Source organism: Gloeophyllum trabeum, assembly GCF_000344685.1.
Source record: "Gloeophyllum trabeum ATCC 11539 unplaced genomic scaffold GLOTRscaffold_00010, whole genome shotgun sequence".
Lineage (NCBI taxonomy): Eukaryota > Fungi > Basidiomycota > Agaricomycetes > Gloeophyllales > Gloeophyllaceae > Gloeophyllum > Gloeophyllum trabeum.
In genome coordinates, this window is record NW_006920419.1 from 910,876 (window position 1) to 931,664 (window position 20,789).

General features: G+C 52.9%; 8 protein-coding genes across 8 annotated transcripts; 3 read left to right on the forward strand and 5 right to left on the reverse strand.

Annotated features, from left to right (window-relative positions):
- Positions 1 to 1,468: 1,468 nt before the first annotated feature.
- On the forward strand, positions 1,469 to 3,148 carry GLOTRDRAFT_111731 (GroES-like protein). Its single transcript, XM_007869763.1, has 8 exons — positions 1,469 to 1,560; positions 1,636 to 1,702; positions 1,761 to 1,772; positions 1,854 to 1,909; positions 1,968 to 2,069; positions 2,133 to 2,236; positions 2,293 to 2,773; positions 2,832 to 3,148. Exons 1-8 carry the CDS (start codon positions 1,522 to 1,524, stop codon positions 3,003 to 3,005), a joined length of 1,035 nt encoding a protein of 344 aa, XP_007867954.1. The 5' UTR covers positions 1,469 to 1,521; the 3' UTR covers positions 3,006 to 3,148.
- Positions 3,149 to 3,406: 258 nt separating this feature from the next.
- GLOTRDRAFT_117013 (aldolase C) lies at positions 3,407 to 4,862 on the forward strand (the record flags this gene model as incomplete). Its single annotated transcript, XM_007869764.1, has 5 exons — positions 3,407 to 3,596; positions 3,654 to 3,768; positions 3,824 to 3,878; positions 3,931 to 4,000; positions 4,062 to 4,862. Exons 1-5 carry the CDS (start codon positions 3,543 to 3,545, stop codon positions 4,860 to 4,862), a joined length of 1,095 nt encoding a protein of 364 aa, XP_007867955.1. The 5' UTR covers positions 3,407 to 3,542.
- Positions 4,863 to 5,273: 411 nt separating this feature from the next.
- GLOTRDRAFT_106958 (phosphoglycerate mutase-like protein) lies at positions 5,274 to 7,341 on the reverse strand (the record flags this gene model as incomplete). The annotated part of the gene is made up of 12 exons (XM_007869765.1): positions 5,274 to 5,434; positions 5,490 to 5,632; positions 5,681 to 5,855; positions 5,995 to 6,025; positions 6,081 to 6,152; positions 6,207 to 6,405; positions 6,459 to 6,563; positions 6,623 to 6,673; positions 6,721 to 6,767; positions 6,825 to 6,858; positions 6,915 to 7,131; positions 7,191 to 7,341. The coding sequence occupies 12 exons, from the start codon at positions 7,339 to 7,341 to the stop codon at positions 5,274 to 5,276; spliced, it is 1,386 nt and encodes a 461-aa protein (XP_007867956.1).
- Positions 7,342 to 7,889: 548 nt separating this feature from the next.
- GLOTRDRAFT_130988 (uncharacterized protein) lies at positions 7,890 to 9,030 on the reverse strand (the record flags this gene model as incomplete). Its single annotated transcript, XM_007869766.1, has 3 exons — positions 7,890 to 8,646; positions 8,711 to 8,883; positions 8,941 to 9,030. 3 exons carry the CDS (start codon positions 9,028 to 9,030, stop codon positions 7,890 to 7,892), a joined length of 1,020 nt encoding a protein of 339 aa, XP_007867957.1.
- Positions 9,031 to 9,340: 310 nt separating this feature from the next.
- Positions 9,341 to 11,810, reverse strand: GLOTRDRAFT_45291 (uncharacterized protein; the record flags this gene model as incomplete). The annotated part of the gene is made up of 3 exons (XM_007869542.1): positions 9,341 to 9,579; positions 11,068 to 11,582; positions 11,644 to 11,810. Coding segments are annotated over 3 exons (921 nt in total), but the record flags the coding sequence as incomplete, so codon positions are not given.
- A 1,012-nt stretch (positions 11,811 to 12,822) lies between these two features.
- GLOTRDRAFT_78702 (DUF155-domain-containing protein) lies at positions 12,823 to 16,137 on the forward strand (the record flags this gene model as incomplete). The annotated part of the gene is made up of 18 exons (XM_007869767.1): positions 12,823 to 12,960; positions 13,003 to 13,137; positions 13,191 to 13,303; positions 13,364 to 13,741; positions 13,802 to 13,827; positions 13,881 to 13,935; positions 13,996 to 14,040; positions 14,091 to 14,142; positions 14,213 to 14,303; positions 14,358 to 14,434; positions 14,491 to 14,502; positions 14,563 to 14,652; positions 14,715 to 14,814; positions 14,875 to 15,406; positions 15,459 to 15,637; positions 15,690 to 15,831; positions 15,886 to 16,002; positions 16,055 to 16,137. 14 exons carry the CDS (start codon positions 12,823 to 12,825, stop codon positions 14,913 to 14,915), a joined length of 1,353 nt encoding a protein of 450 aa, XP_007867958.1. The 3' UTR covers positions 14,916 to 15,406; positions 15,459 to 15,637; positions 15,690 to 15,831; positions 15,886 to 16,002; positions 16,055 to 16,137.
- Positions 15,104 to 18,622, reverse strand: GLOTRDRAFT_130992 (uncharacterized protein; the record flags this gene model as incomplete). The annotated part of the gene is made up of 16 exons (XM_007869768.1): positions 15,104 to 15,406; positions 15,459 to 15,637; positions 15,690 to 15,831; positions 15,886 to 16,002; positions 16,055 to 16,422; positions 16,477 to 16,816; positions 16,868 to 16,998; positions 17,055 to 17,165; positions 17,219 to 17,363; positions 17,396 to 17,638; positions 17,701 to 17,846; positions 17,899 to 17,979; positions 18,038 to 18,235; positions 18,306 to 18,331; positions 18,388 to 18,495; positions 18,549 to 18,622. The coding sequence occupies 16 exons, from the start codon at positions 18,620 to 18,622 to the stop codon at positions 15,104 to 15,106; spliced, it is 2,712 nt and encodes a 903-aa protein (XP_007867959.1).
- Positions 18,623 to 18,918: 296 nt separating this feature from the next.
- GLOTRDRAFT_63286 (fatty acid-2 hydroxylase) lies at positions 18,919 to 20,628 on the reverse strand. The gene is made up of 7 exons (XM_007869769.1): positions 20,260 to 20,628; positions 20,090 to 20,210; positions 19,957 to 20,038; positions 19,576 to 19,907; positions 19,404 to 19,525; positions 19,225 to 19,350; positions 18,919 to 19,169 (listed from the first exon to the last, which is right to left on the reverse strand). Exons 1-7 carry the CDS (start codon positions 20,540 to 20,542, stop codon positions 19,126 to 19,128), a joined length of 1,110 nt encoding a protein of 369 aa, XP_007867960.1. The 5' UTR covers positions 20,543 to 20,628; the 3' UTR covers positions 18,919 to 19,125.
- Between the last annotated feature and the right edge of the window lie 161 nt (positions 20,629 to 20,789).

Below are 20,789 nucleotides of genomic sequence, written 5' to 3' on the forward strand. Positions count from 1 at the left end.
TTTATTTCCTCTCAGGGCTAGCTCTAAATCGAATATTTCCCTTTTTCCAGAATGTATACCCCTGGCACACATAGATACCAAGGGACTGTGTCATATGGATACCTTATATGTATCTCCAGCATACATAGTCTAAACTGTAGATTATATCTAGAATTTATTGCATTTTATACGATTTTATTTGAGGAACTATACGCTACCTATTGCCGACGTCGTCGGGAACAACGACGACCAGCGTCGGGCGCGGCGGCAATATGATGTCATCACGGCGGAGGGCGCCATCAATCCCTTTTAGGCAGCTGTCTATTTTCGTCCACCGGTCCACGACGCGATGCCACCGCTGGGGCCGGTGCTACCGCCGGAGTCTCCTGGAGGCTCCCTACTCTATATCCTACAGGGCCGCTGGTGTTCCCGGTGCTTCCGCCGGAGTTAGGAGAAACGCGTTTCGAGTCTTATAAGAGTGGACGCGCTGCTCGATCGTCCACTCTTATAAGCCTTGTTCTTTGGGAGGGTCAGGTGTAGCCACTACACCACATCGGACTAAAATCTGGTCAAAAAAACAAGCCAAATATCAAGCGAATGCGTCCACAAGCTGAGGAGAAAGGCCGAAATCCCTGTGGCAGGAGGAGCATGTCCGGAAATGGGCATATGTGGCGTGGAATGCGCGTCTCGGGAATAGCCGATGCAACATTGCCCAGCGGTCTTACCTAGGTTTCAAAGATCCAGGATATCCACTAGCTGTTCGGCTTATCAGCTCATCAAGTTCGGCGTCCTTGGAGATAGCGGGAGGATTGCGCGATAGCTGTCTATATGATGATCCCCAAGTTCATGTTCATCACACAACACCACAAGTAGTACCAGTCCAAGTGTCCAAGTCTACGCGTTCTCGGCTCAACTTGTCCATCCTCGTTCCAGGTGCGCGTTGCATCCCAATAATGAGGGTTCTCAAGCTGCATGAACTTCTCTGGACAAGTATGTCAGATGAAGTCAGTGGGTATGTGCATTGTGCACCTCGGCGCGTTACCGCGAGGGTCCTCGGGCAGTCAGCGTATATAAGGACTCGCGAGCAAGAGATCTCTTGTTTCTCTGTTTGCTTCGCCTCTGAAGCTTTGTATTAAGAGCCTTTTCGAACAAATATTGTATTCCCGCAGCTGCCCCAGCTGCTCAGTGCGATGCTCTAGCATGGGTTTCTTGTGTCGGATGACGTGCTAGCTGTGAAAACACTTACTATGACCGTACTTTCTCTCACTCGCCATCCTCCCCGACGAAGCTCGTCTCAAAGCTAATATCGCTTCTTTCTCGTTTCTTCCACTGCTTGACATGTCCGACGCAGCAGCCACTGACGGCGGACCGGCTCCGGTCCTCGGGTCCTGGCGAAAGCCCGGCTTGTTTGTCGGCGATGCTCTCACTGACGTCACGCGACGCTATAAAGCTCGATAAAGATCAGTCCCCATTTCTGCCTTCTTCAAATTCTTCCGTTTCTTCCTCTCTTCCAACTCCCATCCCCATCGACCGACGCCCAGCATGCCCGAGGGAACCATGAAAGCGCTGTACTACCACGAGGTGAGCTCAACGGGGGAGAGAGGTGAGGCGGGGAGGACGAGAGGCTGAATGAATGTATGCGGCGTGCGTTTGCAGCCTAGGAAGTTTGAGATTAAGGAGGTGCCGATTCCAAAGTGCAACGACGACGACGTGTTGCTGAAAGGTGCGCTTTGAGCTAAAGTTAGCGTTTGGTGGACAAGAGGCTGATGTATGCGTGTTAGTTACCTACTGTGGTACGTAGGAATGGGCGGTGACCACTTCAGCTTATCGCCGTGCCTCGGAGCGCATACAGTAGCATTGACATTTTCGTGTAGGTGTATGCGGTACCGACGCACACATTCACGACGGCGAGTTCATCGCCAAGTTCCCCGTACGTCTCTGTAGCCTTGCATCTCGCCGAGCATCCCGCTCAACTATCTGATTATCAGCTCATTCCCGGCCACGAAGCCGTTGGGAAAGTTGTCGAAAAGGGGAAGAACGTCAAAGAGTTCGACATCGGCGACCGAGTAGTTGCGGACGTCGGTATCTCGGTGCGTACCCCGCTATCGCCGGAATTCTCCCCTGAGATCTAATCATATCGTATCGCCATTCAGTGCGATAACTGCTTCTACTGCCGCCGCGGCCAGCCGGTCCTGTGCGAGGACTTCCACGCGCGGGGCGTCACACAGGACGGCGGCTTCGCCGAGTACATCGTCTAGTATGTCAATCACGGATGACATGTATATGTGTTTGTCTGACGGCATAATTCTGCAGTCACCAGAAGAAATGCTACAAGATCCACAACATGACCGACGAGGAGGCGACGCTAATGGAGCCCGCGGCGTGCGCGATCCACGGGCTGGACAAGCTGCAGCCTCCCGTCGGCATCGAGGTGCTTCTGCTCGGTGCGGGACCGACCGGGCTCATGCTCTCACAGCTGCTCAAGCTCAACGGCGCGTCGAAAGTGGTCATCGCCGCGAACAAGGGGATCAAGATGGACATTGCGAAGGGCCTGGACGCTGCAGACGAGTACGTCGAGCTCGACAGGCAGAATCCGGGCCCGCAGTGGGAGAAGCTGAAGAAGGACTACCCGTATGGGTTCGATGTCGTGGTGGAGGCGACGGGCGTGGAAAAGATTGCGCAGGACGCGATTAATTATGTCAGGCGGGGTGGGACGCTGATGATCTACGGCGTGTACGAGAACGCGGCGCAAGTGCACTGGCCGCCGAGCAAGATCTTCGGTGACGAGATCAGGGTACGCGCGATTTCTTTTTGTGATATTCAGGAACCGCTGCTGACTGTGCCTCTCGCAGATTATTGGCTCGTTCTCGCAGGCGTACTGCTTCCCCCGGGCGGTCGCGTACCTCGACAGCGGGAAGATCAAGACAAAGGGAATGGTGACGGACATCTTCAAGCTGGAGGACTACCACGGCGCGCTGGACAAGATGAGCAGCCGCGGGGCACTCAAGATCGCGATCAAGCCTTGAGTCCAGCATTCCATACCCATTCCTTTCACCCATTCCTTTCACCTCGTCGAATTCAAAATGAAATGTATGTATACCAGGACAGTCGGCAGTACAAGTTGGGATGTACGCTCTGTATGTAGAACGAATACGAATGGATAACCATCTTGTCGCTGCAAATGAATGAACGGTATGAATTACAACGTGTGATCCGCTGCCACAACACCCATGAACGGATCAGGGTGGCGGTGCACTGCCTTAATTGGGCGTAAATTGGTCGGATTCGACCGTGGGACTGCGACGGTCGTTCACCCGCTCGGTCAAGGAGTCCTCCTCAGTCCCGTCAAACCAAATATTCCAGCCCGTTTTCGTTGTCTGTGACAATTTTCTGCCGCCGCGGCCAATGGGTTTCTCAGGTTTGGAGACTTCCCCACTCCGAAGCTGGCCCTGACGTCACATACGAGCAACTGACATCCAGTCACGGAAAAGGGCTCTCCAGGGAGGTATATATTCGGCCTGTGTCGCGGGATCGGGCTCTTAACTTGATACTTGACTCTCAACATGGCCGCCGCAAAGTTTACACCGACTCCCGCTTTGAAGTACGCTGATGAACTGGTGAGTGCTTCGAGGTTTACTGGAGACAGGGGTGGAGACTGAGTGACACTTCTTCAGCACGCCACCGCGAAAGCACTGGTGGCAGATGGAAAGGGGCTGTTAGCGGCGGATGAGAGTACGGGGTCTATCAAGAAGAGGTTGGAGAGCGTTGGGAAGGAGAACAACGATGACAGTGAGTGACGGCGCGAAACGCGGTCAAGGCTGGTCGGGCTGACGGGTGTCTACAGACAGGAGAGAGTGGCGAGACTTGATGTTCACCGCGGAGGGTCCCTTGGAGAAATAGTGAGTTTTCGCTGTCTGTTGTAAGTGTCCATGAGACTGATGGGCAATGCAGTCTGGGAGGCGTCATCACCTTCGAAGATACGCTCATGAAGCACGACGCTCAGTTGGAGTCACAATACAAGGTTAGTCCTCTCGTCCGACTGTCATGTATAACGCAAAAGGGGCTGAACAAATTCATATAAGGGCTCGCCCTTGCGAGACGTGATCAAGAAGCGCGGCATCATCCCCGGCATCAAGACTGACAAGGGCACCAAGCCCCTTTCGCGTACCCAGCCAGAAGAAACCACAACGGAGGGGCTCGACGGCCTCCTCGCACGCTCGCAGGAATACTACGCCGCCGGCGCACGCTTCGCTAAGTTCCGCACCACCTACATCGTCACGGCCACGACGCCCTCGCAGCTCGCAATCGAGGATAACGCGAACGTGCAGGCGCGTTACGCGTCCATCTCGCAGGAGGCGGGGCTCGTGCCGATCGTCGAGCCCGAGGTTCTGTGCAACGGCGACTTCACGATCGAGCGCTCCGCCGAGGCGCACATCGCTGCGTACTCGCACCTCTTCCGCACGCTCGCGCTGCACAAGGTGGACTTTGCGGGCATGATCCTAAAAGCGAGCATGGTCGTCCCCGGGGACAAGAGCGGCAAGGTCGCGACGCCCGAGGAGGTCGCGCAGGCGACGCTGCATGTGCTCAGTAAGACCGTTCCGCCGCTCGTCCCGGGCGTCGTGTTCCTCAGCGGTGGGCTGAGCGAAGCCGACTCCATCGCGTACCTTGACGCGATGAACAAGCTAAAGAAGAAGGAGCCGAGCATCGCGCCGTGGAAGCTGAGCTTCAGCTTCGGGCGGGCGCTGCAGGGCGAGGCGATGAAGGTGTGGGCGCACTCGGGCGATATCAAGAAGGCGCAGGAGACGTTCATGCTTAGGGCCAAGTGGTGCTACGAGGCCGCGCTGGGAGAGTACAAGGGAGAGGCCGGCGAGCCGTCCAAGTAAATTTCATCAGCGGGATGAAGAGAAGTAATCGCAAATGAATGTAAGATACTGGATGAACAGACATCATTGAATGCATAATCTGGGGATAGATATACTTCGTGACTCAACGGCCGCATCTGCCCTCCTCTGGTTGGGAAGAACAATCCTGAAAGCTCATAGACTTGAACCACAGCGATGGCCAGACTTCGACATCAATTTACATAAGCCACAGTGAAATTGAAAACCACAAACAAAGTTGTAGCACGCCAGGCGCTGCCATAGAGAAACAACCTTAAATTAGTGTAATGTAGTCGAAGAATAAGTACCGTCTGGTGTACTCTACAATCCATTGCTAATGTATCCATGCCGAGCCGTATCCAAGAAACACACGAACCCACGTCCACGTAGTGTCCCAGGGGAGCATTGGGCTGGTTACCTTGCGCACTCGGTCTCCCAGTCGGCCGGCGTGAGCTCCTTGACGCGTTCCGTGAACGCTTCCAGGGTACAGAACTCGGGAGAACCGGGTAGATGCTTGCCTTCATCCGCACAGATGGGCAGCAGCATGTTCCTATTCTGGTACCGCATTCGGATATCTGAATGGGCAGGTGAGGTGAGCGCATATACCCGGTATAGAAGGCACTGGCTCACAGTGCTGGGCAGGAGGATGTTTTGAATGGCGTCCACCGAGGACTGTCTGCAGATACGATTGGTGCTGTTCCCTAACCCCAGCCTCTTCCTCGAGTTGTTTCTTGAATAACTCGAAGGTGATCGACGCGGTGAACGGCGGCCACCTGTACTGTTGTCAAAACCACATCCGTCTTAGCTCCCAGCAAACTCACTTGTCATCAAAGACGTCGAGGGACTGGCAGAGCGCGGCAATCGCCGTGTCGTGCGTGCTGTGCACAAGGATCTTCAGCGGATCGTCAGGCCCCTTGTCAACCTTGCTTTGCATCTTCCGGGTGAGGTCGGTGAGGAGACGACCCATACCGAGGCGGCGAACTTCCTCAGTTTTATCTGTGTACGTGAATTGGGTCGTTTCTACGGGTCAGTCCCGGGATATGCGCAAATGACAATTAGGGCGCTCTCACACCCTTCACAAAATGGGCGGATACGTCAGTATGCAGAATAGTCTGCGCAAGAGGAGAATGCGTACCTGCGAACCATTCGTGTACAACAGCTTTCTCCTACAACACGAGGCGTTTTGGATGAGAATAACCACTCGTGCATGATGCCACATACAATGATATCCATCACTCCCTTCTCTTCGAACTCCGGAGGAACCTTGATTCCGTGTGCAGAGGCAGCGCGGATCTACAAATAAGCATAAGAGGGCTACCCCAGCGCAATGACAATTCAAGCATTTACTGTGTCTAATATACCAGAAGCCCTAGGCTTCCCATCTATCCGGATTGGATTGCCTCCGATGTATTTCGAGACCTTATTGTCTAGCGGTTCAAGGGTATGGTTCCATGCCGCCGCGGCAGCCTGCGCAAATCCCACTTGAAGAATTTCCAGTCGCTTGCACGCATAGGTGTTACCAAGCAGATTTTCGTCCTTCCCATTCCTACGGTGGAGAGCAATGAAGAAGACACGCTCATCAGCCTAACCCGGACTTACCGCACGAGGATTTGGGGAACGAATCCGGGCGCACATTTCGACGTGGGGTATAGGCCGTGGACGATTTGCTGCAGAGACTCTATGGTCCGAGGCATATTGGTTGAACTAAATGAACAAGCACGGTTGGATGGTCCGCAATAATTGCAATGCGCGGTGGTACTCACCGGAAATATGCAGTCCCTCCAGGTTGGTGAGTGTCTGGCAGAAACCCTAACCTGAATGTGATGTGAGGGAACGTCTGATCATCCGGAAGTCGGCGCACTTGTTAATGTATAAGTCTCTGAGGGCTGCACCGAAATTATAGGTGGACTAGGGACGACTGAGCGTCAACGAACGAAGCCCTGAGGCACTATTCAAGCTACTTACCTGTCGCCCGATGTCAGTCAGCTCTCCGAGGAGACTATGGTACCCGTTGAAACCCTTTTGTCGTCTTTTAACTATTCCAGCGTCACTCACCATTCGCCCTCGGCGTTGGTGCCGTCACTCCTCTCCACAATCCTTCTAATCTGTAATTCCTCTTCCGAGCGTCCTTCGGCAGGTCCGACAGCAGCTGGAGGCATGGTCGAACTAGCCACGGCCGCCCGGAAACGTCGGGCGGTCTTGCATAGCATCCAGTGCTCAGGTATAGACGCAGGTGGTGCCGCCATCCGTATCCCTACTGGCGTGCGTTCTCCTGGTGACCCGTTGTCAACCGACCCTCCTGAACGCGAACGAACGCGTTGCAGCACGCACCGTGTCTGATATAAATGTGAACCTGTTCTAGCTGAAGCTGCTCCGGCACCACAGGGTAGTTTTCGACGTCTAAAGCGACTTGGGGTGGCCTGACCGTGTACCGGTAGCTGCCCACTGCTGCAGACGCCGTCGAGCCACCTTGTAGGGTCATTGTCGTCGCAGCACAGGTCGATTTCGGAACTCTATTGACCTCCAGAGTCCACCCAGAATATAATAAAGAAGATAGCAAGAAAATGCGTGGGAGAAGCATATGAAGCGTGTAAAGTCTCCTATAGCGAGTGCTGGAGGCTTTCTTGTTTTACTCCTCTCAACAGCGCAAAAGCCACATAACACAAGTCAGGGCCTATATTCGCTGCTTAGCCCGGCGGCGTCAGGTTACAGCAAGGTAACGGCATTCCCGTCTGAGTATACTTCTAATTACGTAACAGGCCCGCAGTGATTGGCTGACCCATAGAGGTCGGCCCAACACGGTACTTACAACTTGATCCTGGTGCCCGAATTCTTTCTGGCCTCCTCAAAAGCTCGAGTACACGGACATGCAGATATCATAAAATCCCTACAGCTATAGCTATGTTCCCTCCGAAATAACCGGTACCAGTACTTAGCATGTAGCCATCTTGCAAAAAATAATGCGCGTACTCTGGGTGCATGTTATGATACATTATGGATGGATCATACGATACACCCAAAGGATCGCCATTAGAGGATACGCTTCTTCCTGAACCACGATTCCAGCGACCGCGCTTGTACACTCCAGACACCTAGCCCGAGCGATATCAAGCGGTCAAGGTACTTCTGGTGGAGATCTTCCGTGGTGATTGCAAAGTCGAAATCGGCGCCCTCGACGAATCTCCCCTTCCCTTCAATTCCCCCAAAGGTGATCTCCAGCCAAAGTTCTTGAAGCGCCTGTAGCATCCGTGGCTGCCATGCTGCTCGTACTCCTTTACCCACCCCCCTGGCTATGGCGTAAAAGCTCCCCCGATTCTGGTGCATGGTACGTGGCTTGTGAGTGAAAAGTCTTTCCGAAAGAATGTCGAACATGTAAAGGATCTTGGCTGTGGTTATTCTTTCCGGATGAGTTAACTTGATCACGACGTTTCCCCCGGGTCGGACAACTTGGAGAGCAATTATCATCTGGGATACCAGAAGGCGATCGATATCCCAGGGCACCTTATACTTCGATATCTGCGTACGTAGCTGGTGTCCATCTAGGATTACGAGACCGAAAAGGGTGGAGCTGATTTGTGAAGGAAGGTAATAGAGACGCTGATGGTGAACATTGGTCGGGCCAAGCTGGTAGGATGTAACGTCGGCGAAGTAGATATCAAAACGAGGTCGGTGAGCATGCTCGAGTGTATATTCGTGTCCCCCATCTTCAACAGGTAGTGATACTCCGACACCTCTGGCGTTGCGGTTCGTGGCTAGGATGTAGGAGCTAAACCCTCCTGGGCAGCAGCTATTCAGATGTACAGAAAGATTATAAATATATAATATTAGGACGGGGAGGGTGAGATACTTACCCTAGGTCTAAGAAGTCCAAAGGGCGAAGGGATACGCAATGTGTCCAGAGGTCGATCTCCTGCATTATCGCTTTCATCCGGTTGAACCAATAGAAGCTGAGTTCTGTGTCTGCATTGTCGGCCACGGTCCGTTGAACGGCAAAGTCGCAGTCAAGCTTCGGATCTTTCCATCCCTTGAAGAAGGTGGTTTAGTATGCGTCGGAGGTGAATATAAATATATATATATTTACTGTAGCTCGAAGCTCTCGTAGTCGCTGAAGCTGGGGACAGCCTCTGGCGATGATAGCTTCCGCCAGCGTTTCGTGGTCTGTCTTGCTCATGTTCACGACGGCGTACACGGGTGAGTGAGAAAATTAGGGACTGCTAGTGCACATGTTATATGTATGACACGAGACGAGATGGGCGTCTGACCTAAACCTTATTGGATACAAGCTTTCATTAAACTGCATCAATGAGACGCATCTGCGCATCTTTCGAGGTAACATGAGGCAGGGACTAGATTCCAGCTGCGGCATAATTTTGGCGAGAAAGTAATTGGTAAGAAAACAGGGTACGAGAACAGGGCTCGCCTCTCCTGTGCATATCATGCACGCAAAAAAGCGGAGCATACGATGCGTAGAAGCGATGAAGTTAACACATTACCCCCTTCTTCTTAAACCAGGCATGCAGGGCCTGCGCTTGGGCGTCCCATACACCCCTTCCGAGCTCTATCAATCGGTCGAGGTATGCTCGGTGTAGCTCTTCCGTAGTGACAGCGAAATCAAGGTCTCCCCACAGCAGAAATCTACCCTTCCCCTCTTCCCCTCCGAAAGTCATCTCTACCCAAAGTTCCTTTAAAGCGTGCAACACTTCCGGCAAGCGGTCACTCTCTACTCCACGACCCACGCCGAGGGCTACCGCATAGAAGCTCCCCTTCCTCTGGTGCATCGATCGCGGCTTGTACGCCACAAGACGTTCTGCAAGCATGTCCAGAAGATAGAGGATCTTCGCAGTAACGAGCCGGTCTGGGTGGGTTAATTTGAACATCAAAGTTCCGCCGATTGTGACCGCTTGCAGGGCGATCACCAGCTGGGATACCAGGAGGCAATCTACATCCCAGGGCGCATTATACTCTGATATCTGTGTTCGCAGTCTGTTGCCGCCTAGGAATACAAGATCAAATCGACTTGTCTTGGTCGCCGCGGGTAATTCAGAGAGACGCGGATGGTCGATCGTGGACGGCCCAAGTTGGTAGGAGGTGAGGTCCCCGAAGTACATATCATAGCGGGAGCTGAAGCGGTCCTCGAGCAGGAAGGCGTGACCTCCTTGTTCGACAGGGAGCGAAATGCCGACCCCTGTAGCCATCCGATTTTTGGCAAGGGTATATGAGCTGAATCCTCCAGGGCAGCACCTGCTTACCATGTGTCAGTATGAGAAGGGTAAGCGGCGGATGCTAGCCATACCCTAGGTCAAGAAAGTGGAACTGTCGTTTGCGCGGGATCATCCAGGAGACATGAGCGTCGATCTCCTTCATAACCTTCTTCATACCAAGAAAACAAGCTAAATTGAATTCAGGGGCTGCGTCGTCGGCTACCTTGCGCTGCCGCGCGTAATCTTCGTCGAGACCCTCGTCTTGCCACCCCTACAAGCATAAAGGTTAACAGACGTACGAACCACCATCGCACAGTTAACACTTACTAAAGTCTGAAGTTCGCGCAGTCGCTGGAGTTCAGGACAGCCTTTCTGGAGGATGGCTTGGACCAATGCTTTGTTACCCTCGATGCTCATGCTCAGTGGAAGCGGATGGGTAACGTGGAGCGGGCAATAGCATTTGTTGACCCTCCTTGAATAGCGAAGTCCGAACGGATCTTAACCTTATCGAACCTCGCCCCACTATCATGTATATCTATGGCCGTTAACATGACGCGTTCCAAAGTTCATTTGCATGCTTCGAGAGCACCTGTGATCTCGTCGTGAACACGAGGAATGGGGCTAGAATCCAGCTGAGGCACACAATTATAGCGAGCCCGGAGAGATATGGTGCGTGATGAGGAAATACCGTTTGCACATCCCCTGTGCATATTACTTAGAACGCGCGGATAGTAGATCGTATCATGTATTCAAGAGATCCGAGCACTATAATATCCCCATCTTGTCGAACCATTTCTTCAGCGCGTGTCCTTGGACCTTCCAGACGTCCCGACCGAGATCTATCAACCAGTAGAGGTACGTTCCTTCGAGGTCGTCTATAGTAATTGCGAAGTCGAGATCTTCCCAAAGAAGGAACCTTCCCTTCCCTTCATCGCCGCCGGATGTGATCTCCACCCACACTCTACGGAGGGCCTGCAGCATCTGGGGCAAGAGTGCACCCTGCGCACCCTTGCCCAGTCCTCGTGCTACTGCATAGAAACTCCCTCTCTTCGTGTGCATCGTACGCGGCTTGTAGGTCGACAGCCTTTTCGACAGACTCTCCAAGAGGAATAGGACCTTGGCCGTCATGATGCTCTCTGGATGGGTCAACTTGATGATGATGGTACCGCCCGGCCGGACGGTCTGCAGCGCGATGATAATCTGGGATATCAGCAGACGGTCGATATCCCATGGCGCCGCGTACTCTGATACCTGCGTGCGCAGCTGATGACCGTCCACTATGACGAGATCGAACCGACCAGAGCTGATCGGCGTGGGCAAGCTCCAGAAACGCTCGTGATCGATAGTGGATGGGCCGAGCTGGAATGAAGTAATATCGGCGAAGTAGAGATCAAAGCGCGGTTGGAACTCGTTCTCGAGCATGGATTCGTGTCCGCCTTCTTCCACAGGAAGAGAAACGCCAATGCCTCTGGCTTTGCGATTCTTGGTGAGGATATATGAGCTGAACCCTCCAGGGCAGCAGCTGTTTGGCGGATAGGACCGTTGTCGGCATGCCGGTAAAGACCAGATGACGATACCCTCACCCTAGGTCTAAGAAGTCCAAACGGCGAAAGGGTATGCAACCAGTATGGTTGTCGATCTCCCGCATTATTTTCTTCATGTTATGAAACCAATACTGCTGGAGTTTGCGATCAGCATTATCGGCAACGGAGTGCTGCTTGACAAATGCGCGATCAAGCTTGTCCTCCTGCCAACCCTTCGGTTACGTGGGTTAGCCCAACGAAAGGACGGCATCCAGCGGTCTTTGCTCACCAAAGCGCGGAGCTCGCCCAATCGTTGGAGCTCGGGGCATCCTCTTTCAAGGATGGCTTGAAAAAATGCCTTCTTCTCCGGTATACTCATGAGAGTTAGACGTGGATGGTGGAAAGAAAGCGATAAGACAAGCAGAACCTCATACTCCCCTTATACGGTAAACACGAGTCGAGCTGCTCCCACTGAATTCAGCTCCATAGCATTTCGCCTTCTTTTGCCTTGCGTATCGATCGGGCGTCAATAAGATGCACCCGTCAGACCCAAGGAAAGCAGGTGACTCTAGGAAACTGCGGACATGCCGTGCTTTAATTATGGCTCGCCGACCTCAAACTTAGAGCACCGAGAGTTCGCCGGGGAAGCGAGTCTAAGCAACCAGGCTGTCGACTCGGAGAAGTGACCAAGATGCATGAAGTTCCAGCACACCCTATACGACTATGTAAGATAAACGGTAGACACATAGTGAACTGCTTCGGAGCACAGTTTCAGGAAGCTCTACGCGATCGGGTCGCAGGTTGTAGCAGACCATATATGAGACGGCCACTCGAACCAATTTACGGACAGGCTAAAGCAGAGCCAAATGCCGGCTGAAGACGACGGCTTCCAGCATAGGAGCCGGCCACGGTCAACATTTCAGACTCCATTTGAGCGCACGAGTGTATACTATCAAGCAAGTGTAGGCAAGCATAGATTATTGAACAGTCTGGAGCGTCGTAATGGTCGAGCCATGCATAGATGTAGCTTAGCAAGTGAGGCTTGGGAAGACACGCGACGTCGTGAGCGACGCCGTGCAACTGCGGAGGTCGACGTCGGCGTTCGGAAGCCGACGATTGCCACAGACGTCACACCACCGCGACTTCACCGTTAGTCGCGTCGCCGCGTCCACACTTGCCCGACGTGCACCTCTCACTCTTGTCTGGGACAGCACACCCAGCGCTTCAGCAACGTACGACATGGCGCCCATAGAGACCCAACCGCTGCTACCCAAGTCCCTCCCTTCACCGACGACAGTGGCGCAGGAACCGAGCAAACCGAGAGGCGCCAATCGTTCCACCAAAGTCGCTGGGAAGCTAAAGGTCCTTCCTGAAGAGGTCCCCGCAGTAGATGCGCCGGCACCTTCCTCTGCAAAAAAGGAAGTGCGCCTTGAAATTCCTAGCCCGCGGACTGGAGTGCCGAAGCCCAGTGTAGAGACGGTGGAGGAGAGCGATGAGGAGGCGGATGAGGAGGACGAAGGAGAATTGGAGGAGGCGGAGCCTGAGGATGTCGAGGTATGGGCTTGCCTGATTCATCTGGGGAATGGGCGATCTGAAAAGCGTCGCAGACGTACAACCAGATTGCCCTCATACCAGAAGGGACGGCACGCCGCGATGCTCTGCGCCTTACCAAGAAGAAAGCCAAGGCACTACCTAGAGTGACTGCGTATGCTACATGCAGGTGGGTATATGCTCTTCTGATATAGTGATCTGCATTCTGAACACTGAACGCGCGGTCCAGCTCCTACCGGCTGCCCGACTTACTCAAGTTCTTCAACGCACGCCGCGAATCGTACCATACGAATGCCCGCTTGATAGACGAAGTGATATACACTCCATACGCATACGAGCTACCATCCTCCACACAAAATCCCAACCACCCTCGTTCTCAGACTGCAGCAGAGGGCGACCTTCTAGGCGTGCCGGAGCTCGCTAATCCAAATCTTGGCGCCAATGGGGAGGACGGGGATGTGACTATGCATACAATCAAGCAGAAGCGGAAGCGCTCGAGTAAATGGTTCGAGCCACCCACCGAAGCGGAGATATTCATATTCGAGTATGGGACTGTCGTGATATGGGGAATGTCAGAGGCGCAGGAGAAACGGTTCTTGTCATCAATGTGAGTCCCAGAATTCGACTAGGAAGGGTTGCTTGGAATTCAATTTCTTCGCAAATGTAGAAAACGATTCGAAGTCGAGAAACTAGGTAAATGCGTTCGAACCAAACAGCTCTGTGTCCTGCTTACAATACCTGCTTAGCGCCCGACGACATCGAGATGGAGGATCTTAATTATTATTACGCGAACTACAGTCGGTATGTTTCTGTTCTGTCTCCCTATGCCTTAACACACCGACTAATTCTTCATTTTTTTAGGATATATAATGACGTTATCACGCTTCGGAAAGGCTCTAGCTACATGTGAGTAAGACCCTCTTTTGTGAAAGTCATCGCTGACTCTCAGTCTTCAGGACAAAACTCTCACTGTCGCATGCACTATCGCAGTCCGTCAAAATATCTCTGGTAAGTGACAGTTCTTCTGGTCCGAGGGAAGATGTATCGCCCTGATTGGCTGACGGAATATTGATGATAGTTCGAATCCCTTATATCAGCCACTATAGAGGAGACCAAGGACATCCCTGAGATCATGGGCGAGACGGGCAAGATTGGCATGCCGCATAAAGGTAAGATCGTCCAATGGTCATGACCTCTGGCGCTCATTACTGCACCTTATGCAGAGATTATGCGCAAGATGGGTGAACTGTTCCTGTTACGGACAAACATCAACTCTGTCGGATCCGTCTTGGATTCTCCGGTGAGTAGATCTTGCCTTCCCACACACTGAAAACCGATCGCTGATCCCTCATGCAGGAAGTGTTTTGGGTACGTTTCCTCGTGAGAAAGCATTGAACAGTCTACTAATATACGGACGACGTTGTGCAGACTTACCCTGACTTGCAGCCGCTGTACGATGCCGCTCGTAGTTACCTTGAGATACCGCAGCGAATTAATCTATTGAATACCCGTGTCGAGGTACGCGCCGACCCTTCCATACGAAATCCGATCTCCACTCATCATGCGTGACTCGCCTATAGGTCCTCCAAGACATGCTTCAACTGTTGAAGGAGTCTGTCTCTAGTCGGCACTCCGAGAGGCTCGAACAGATCGTCATTGCTCTCATCGGGGTGGAGATTGGTGAGTTCTGATGGGCCACTGCGTGCTCGCTTGCATTTCCACTTACAAATCTTGTCGTAGTGCTGGGCATTATCACGATTTTAGTTGACCTTTTCTTATGAGTCTCCCGGTCGGCCAAGTCATTACTCCAAAGTGGCCTTCATTGCCACGACTGATATTCACGCTTGACGGACGGTAGACCCTCTTGCATTGTATAAATTACACATTGCCGCATATCTCCTGCCGTATAATACATGCACAATCTAGCATATGGAGAGGAGCCTGGGCGAAACGGGTACGACAACCGACGCTATCGGCCGTCTTTCGTGGCCCGACTTCTCGTTCTGTCTCTGGCTTTGTCCTTCCCATCCTTCCCGTCTTTGGTATTCCTTTCCTTGTTTTGCCTAAAGCAAAGGAATTCGATCCCAGTAGCCCTCCGAGTGTCTGCCAGCGTCTTCTTGACGCCGTCCAGGTGCGTCTGCAGATCCTCGTCTCCGGGACGGCGGGAGTACGCTTGCGATATTTTATGATACAAGTCTGAGAGGGTCTTCTCAGCGGTCGGCGTGACGTAGCGGTTGACGGTCTGGTGCAGGAATTCGATTTCGAGGGTTGCCTAAGCGCGACTTTAGGCTATGGCATATGTGTATCAGGTAGGGCAGACGTACCCTCAGCATACCACCCATACCGAACTTCTTGACCTGCCGGAAGCAACGTAATGCTTCCTCGGCAACATGTTCAACTAATGATTTCAGAGTACGATCCAAGAGTGGGGCAGCTGCCGTGTTAACCTGGTTGTGAACTCCCACGAGATACATCAACGTCTCAAACATGTATGGTCGTATTTCTAACAAGGAGTGTGAGGTGGGCCAATCACAGGATGATTTATTTGATCTTACCTGTGGGTTGAGGCGTCTCGTACCAATCAATGTCACTGTCGAGAATGCCGTTGCGGATCATGCCCTTCACTACTGCGGCCTTCGGGCTGATATAGCTATCAAACAGAGTCTTGTCGAGTTCTTGGACCACAGTCATTAGCGTCTAGGTAATCGTGAGTGAACACATTCACAGTTGAGAACCCACATGTCAAAGTACCTGTTTATCTTGTTCCATAGAGATTGAAAAAGCAGTCTCGAGCTCGGAGATCATGGCCGGGATGATGACACGTTGAAGGTGACCAAAGTTTGACACAACCAACAACAAACGGTTGTCCTGGGCAGCCGATCAGCTACAGCTCCGAAGAACCTGAAAGCGTTCCACTCACGGTATTAGTCAAGTCCAGCAATTCTAAGGGATTGACAGCGGATGCTGCTCCTACTTCCGGAGCAGGCGGTTTGTCACTTGCCATGTCAGGTGACTCATCAGAGGCTAGGTGCACGAGTCCGTCGAGGAATGCGTAGAGGGAGTCCAAGAACGCCCTTGTGATCCTGTTGGTGAACTCCACCGGTATTGGGTATTGTTTGATCGTCTTCGAGACACTCAAGCTTGACGGGAGGTCGACACCACCAGCGACCTTGAAAGCAGCTGTGACGATGTGCCTCTGGTACTGTTGTATGCGAGAGAGGTAAGTCGTGGTATGCGGCTCGACCGTACTCGCGACCCAGGACTCCAGATAATAGAATACGTTGGCGTCTTACGGCGGACGCTTCAGCAAACGAATGAGCCGGGAGAGGAAAAGGCACTTACCTCGTAACCATGCTTGAATGAGGAGATCCTCAAACCTCCATCTCGTACTTTCCATCAAGCTCTTGAGGCCCGAAGTGCCTTCACTAGAGATCTCCATCGAGTTGAGCTCCGTTACCGTGTCCTGTGCCTCACCCAGGATACGCAGCAGATAATGAGCGGTTGTCATAGAGTTGGAGTTCTTTGGGATCAGGCGTGGAGTAGCGGCGTTGTCGTTCCCCGCGGACTTCATGATGACCAAATCCGATAGCGTGAAGAATTCAGACAGGAGAGAGATGTAGAGTTTGATGATGTCTAAAGCCATAGTGCGACATTGGGATGCACTTCGTCTAGAGCCTGACGTCTTCACAGGGTCAGAAGCGCACACATGTGCGAGGGTCAGCAGCAGTCGTACCTTCTTGAACTTGCCATCCATATAACCCTTGGATATCCTCCAAAAATTAGGGAGAGCTGATAGCATGACCTCCGAGACGCTCTTAATCAGGTCCACGATGCCTTGCCACTCCTCGTGTCCACCGGATTGTGCTTAGTTGTTGCGGCAGTTGTCACTGCCATATCCAAAAACAAACGGGGCGACTTACAAATGACCGTGTCTGGCTGCTTCGAGTCCAGCGCGGTGACACAAGCCTGGAGTTGTGCCGCTAGACCTTTGGTAGCGTCGTTGGGCGTTAACGGCGTCCGCCCACGCATATCTGCAATGTATTATTGGCACAAATTTGCGGCACATAAGAGAACGAGCCTCTACCTTCTATGCCGGCGACGCCAGCCTTGTACGTTTCGTTCATCTGGTGTAATGTGTGCTTGTGCTGACTATCCAAGTATGCCCACACAGGGTCGTCTTGAGTATTCAACTCAAGCAAGATCCTGTACCAGTCCACGCCAGATATAAGCTTGTATATGACATTGAATAGAATTTATGGACGCGCTCAATGGTCTTCTCCTGTTCTTCCACAGGCCGGCTGGGCTCCTTGAGCTTGGCAAGGAGCATGCTCCTCATCTCACCCATCGCCTTCTCCACTGTGTTCCAGACTTTCTCGAGGATCCGCTTCTGCTGCTGTTCGGCCTGGGCGTCTTTGCTAGAGCCTACTGGGAGCAATTGGCCCGGCCGCGACTCCAGCAGAAACTTGCCTTTGTTGTAGTCCCTCAGTGCCGCCTCGTACTTGCCCTAAGGGGACGACAAAGCAAGAGGATTAGGATTTCAGGAGAGAAGAGGGCTGTGATTCCTACCGCTTCAATGGACTCTGCTAATGCACCAGGAAGATTGAAGAAGAACTTGGAGCGCTCGAACACTCCGAGAGTTGTGCGCAACTTCTGGGCTTTGGACGCGTTCTCGAGGACTGGGAGGAACACTTGGTCCGCCTTCACGGCAGCCTCTGAGTAGCAGGATTAGAGCAGAATCTATGAAGAGAAAGTAGTCCGCGGTACGTTTCAACTGATCACGAATGGGCTTAGATGCGAACTCTGCCTTGTCCGACAAGAGTCCTTCGCGCATCTCCGCATATACAGCTATCACAAGCGTAAATAAGTGATCGATGTACGGCTTCACGTGGGGGTAGGTGCTCACCATCTGTGGACGCCTTGACAGCAACAAATCTGTCAAAGTTCTCCTCTACAAGCACCCTTATGGCTTGAGAGCGCGCATCGATCGAGGACCTGAGGTGAGATATCCCGGACGCGAGGTCCTGGTAGGTGGCATTGGGATGCACAGTCGCTAGGAATGCCTTCGGGTCGAACGACTTCGAGGATATGGACACGGCAGCACCTAGTCAGTCAAACCAAAGTGCATGTCAATGTCTTCCGAACGTATGCCCAGGGTCACATTTGCAACTGACGCGATTCCATATCCATATTCTTCACACTAAGGCTCGCATTAAACCAAAGTAGCATACAGGACAGCGTACCACTGCTACGTACTCTATGATGGCGCCCAAACCTAGCGGGTCCCCCTCGCCCTCTCCAGTGGGACTCGTGAGGGCACCGGCGAGCGAGTCGCCCAGGTCATGGTCCACTTCTTCCCATTTCCTTCGACCGCGTCTATCGTATCACGTACTTCGACACTGGACAGGATAGCTTACTGGGGTTCCAAAGTAGATATCTTGTACTGCCTCAGCAGAGTCGCTTCATCTATCTCGAGCTTGAGTCTCCCCATCAGTGAGTTCAGAAGAACCAGGACACTATGCGGGCGTGCGACAGTGTTCACTGACACTGGTCGCTACTGGATCGTTGGCAGTACGGCTCTTCGTGCGAGATGGACACGGAGCGTTTGTAGACGTCTTGGCCGTACCACAAAATGCGGAAAGCAGACAAGGAGCAGGATAGCAGTGGACGGCAGGTTACAAGCTTAAGGTCGGTACACCCATCAAGTGATCGAGGTCTTCTCAGCCACAGCCGCTGTAAGTTTTGGGGCAACTGTGGGGACGTTGGGCGGGCGCGTACTCTTCTGTCGTCTCACGAAAGTCATGAAGAGGAGCAGGCAAACAACGAATAAATTCCGGTTCGCACAACGCTAACCCTAAAATCCAAGTGGCAGGAAACTCGCAGAGCGAAATTAACGAAAGAACATAATAATCTCTACAGTCCACTAAACGAGGTCTAGCCATATACTCGGAGCCACGATGCCTTTCCCGAGAACCAGCCAATACATTCACGATATTACACGGGGAGGACAGTGTTGAACACGTAGTCCCATATCTTACCTGCAATAGACCAGTAAGTTATGCGGCCACGGTGCCGGAGAAAGGAGTAACGCACTGGTAACACCGAACCCAAGCTCGAAGTTCTTGTAATGGTGTGCAAGGTGGTACTTCTTCATCTCCTTCATGTACGCCGGGAGTCTCGTATGGTGCAGTGCCCAGTGCATGCAGTCGTACAGCACGTCTATCCGTTGCTCAGTACGGGAAGTCATACACGGGTTAACCATGAGTACTCACAGAACGTGAAGGCACCAGCAATCGTCCCGTTAGCCATGGCAGCTGGGAACAGGAGATAGGCCAGTCTCGTGAATGGGTACGAGAGAGCTGTGAACAGGAGGGGAGGCATGACGAGCCGCAGTCTACCATACGACATGAGCAGATACCCTAATCCCGATGAGGCCTGACGTACCTGTCCATCGGCAGATAGTGATGTATCCCGTGGAGCAAGAAATGCAGAGTCATGAACACCGGCCGGTCCGGCAGGAGCTCGTCGATATGGAACAGGAACCGGTGCATGCCGTATTCAAGGAGGGTCCACACAAAGTTGCCCAGGAAGAACGATAAAGATGTCTTGACGAACGCCGATGTTGGGACAGCAGACAGAGCCGACAGAGGAATGAAAGGGTCGTTGACGAAGTTGGGGAGGGGGCCGGAGAATTGGAGGAGGGAGCGGAGGAATAGGTTGATGGCGATGGGCAGCCAGATCATGGGCACGACATACCACTCGGTCTTGGTGAAGACCTGGGGATACCTTCAGCATGTGACAAACTTACAGCACGGTCCTGCTTACCTCGAGGAAGTCTGGACCGAAGAGGCGAGCAGAATAAGGCAGATGTCGAGGCTGGTGGACTTGCTGGAGATAGTAGTGTTTACTTGCATCCTCATGAGCAGACCGACAGTCAATGGAACCGAATTCAGCTCACCTCCATGTCGCATACCAGACCTGCTTCAACAGGGGCTGTCGGAGGTCGAGGAACTGGTTCTTCTCAAAGTCCCGCGCAGAGTCCGTGTCTTCAGGATGGAAGTCATCCGTAGCCTCCCAATCTAAAACTTCTCAGTACCGCCGCGGCAGCCCACCGAATAAAGCCCTCACCGTCGCTCACAACCGCCTCGCCCGTCCCAAGCCGTCCGATCAAATACTCCTCCAGCATTTCATACGCCGAGTCCGAATGCTCATGCTCCTCCGGGTTCTTCATAACTTCCGCGACATCCTTCCCCGCATACTTTAATATAAAATCGTCTCCTCCCGGGTGGTCCGGCAGGAACCCCGTCACGTCGTACACTTTGCCCTTGTACGAGACCCAGCACGTCGACGCGCTCGCGTGCTCCGCGACATCTGCGGCGGTGTAGATGCGCACCCTCTTGGAGACGGACATGGCGGTTCGGAAAGAAAGGACTTGCAGCAAAACCGCGGGTTATAATCCGAGTCCTGAGTGGGAGGCGGTCCTGCGCAACGGTCGACGGTCAGGCTATTTTGTACACTCCACCAGGACGGGCACCGGTAAAAACCGCTGACTAAGCGATTCAATTTGGTATTCCTGCGAAGCGTCTCGGCAACGTCGCGGTGTATCGAGAGCTGGCCCGACCCTTGTCGGATAACAGCTGCCACAAATGCCACAATCT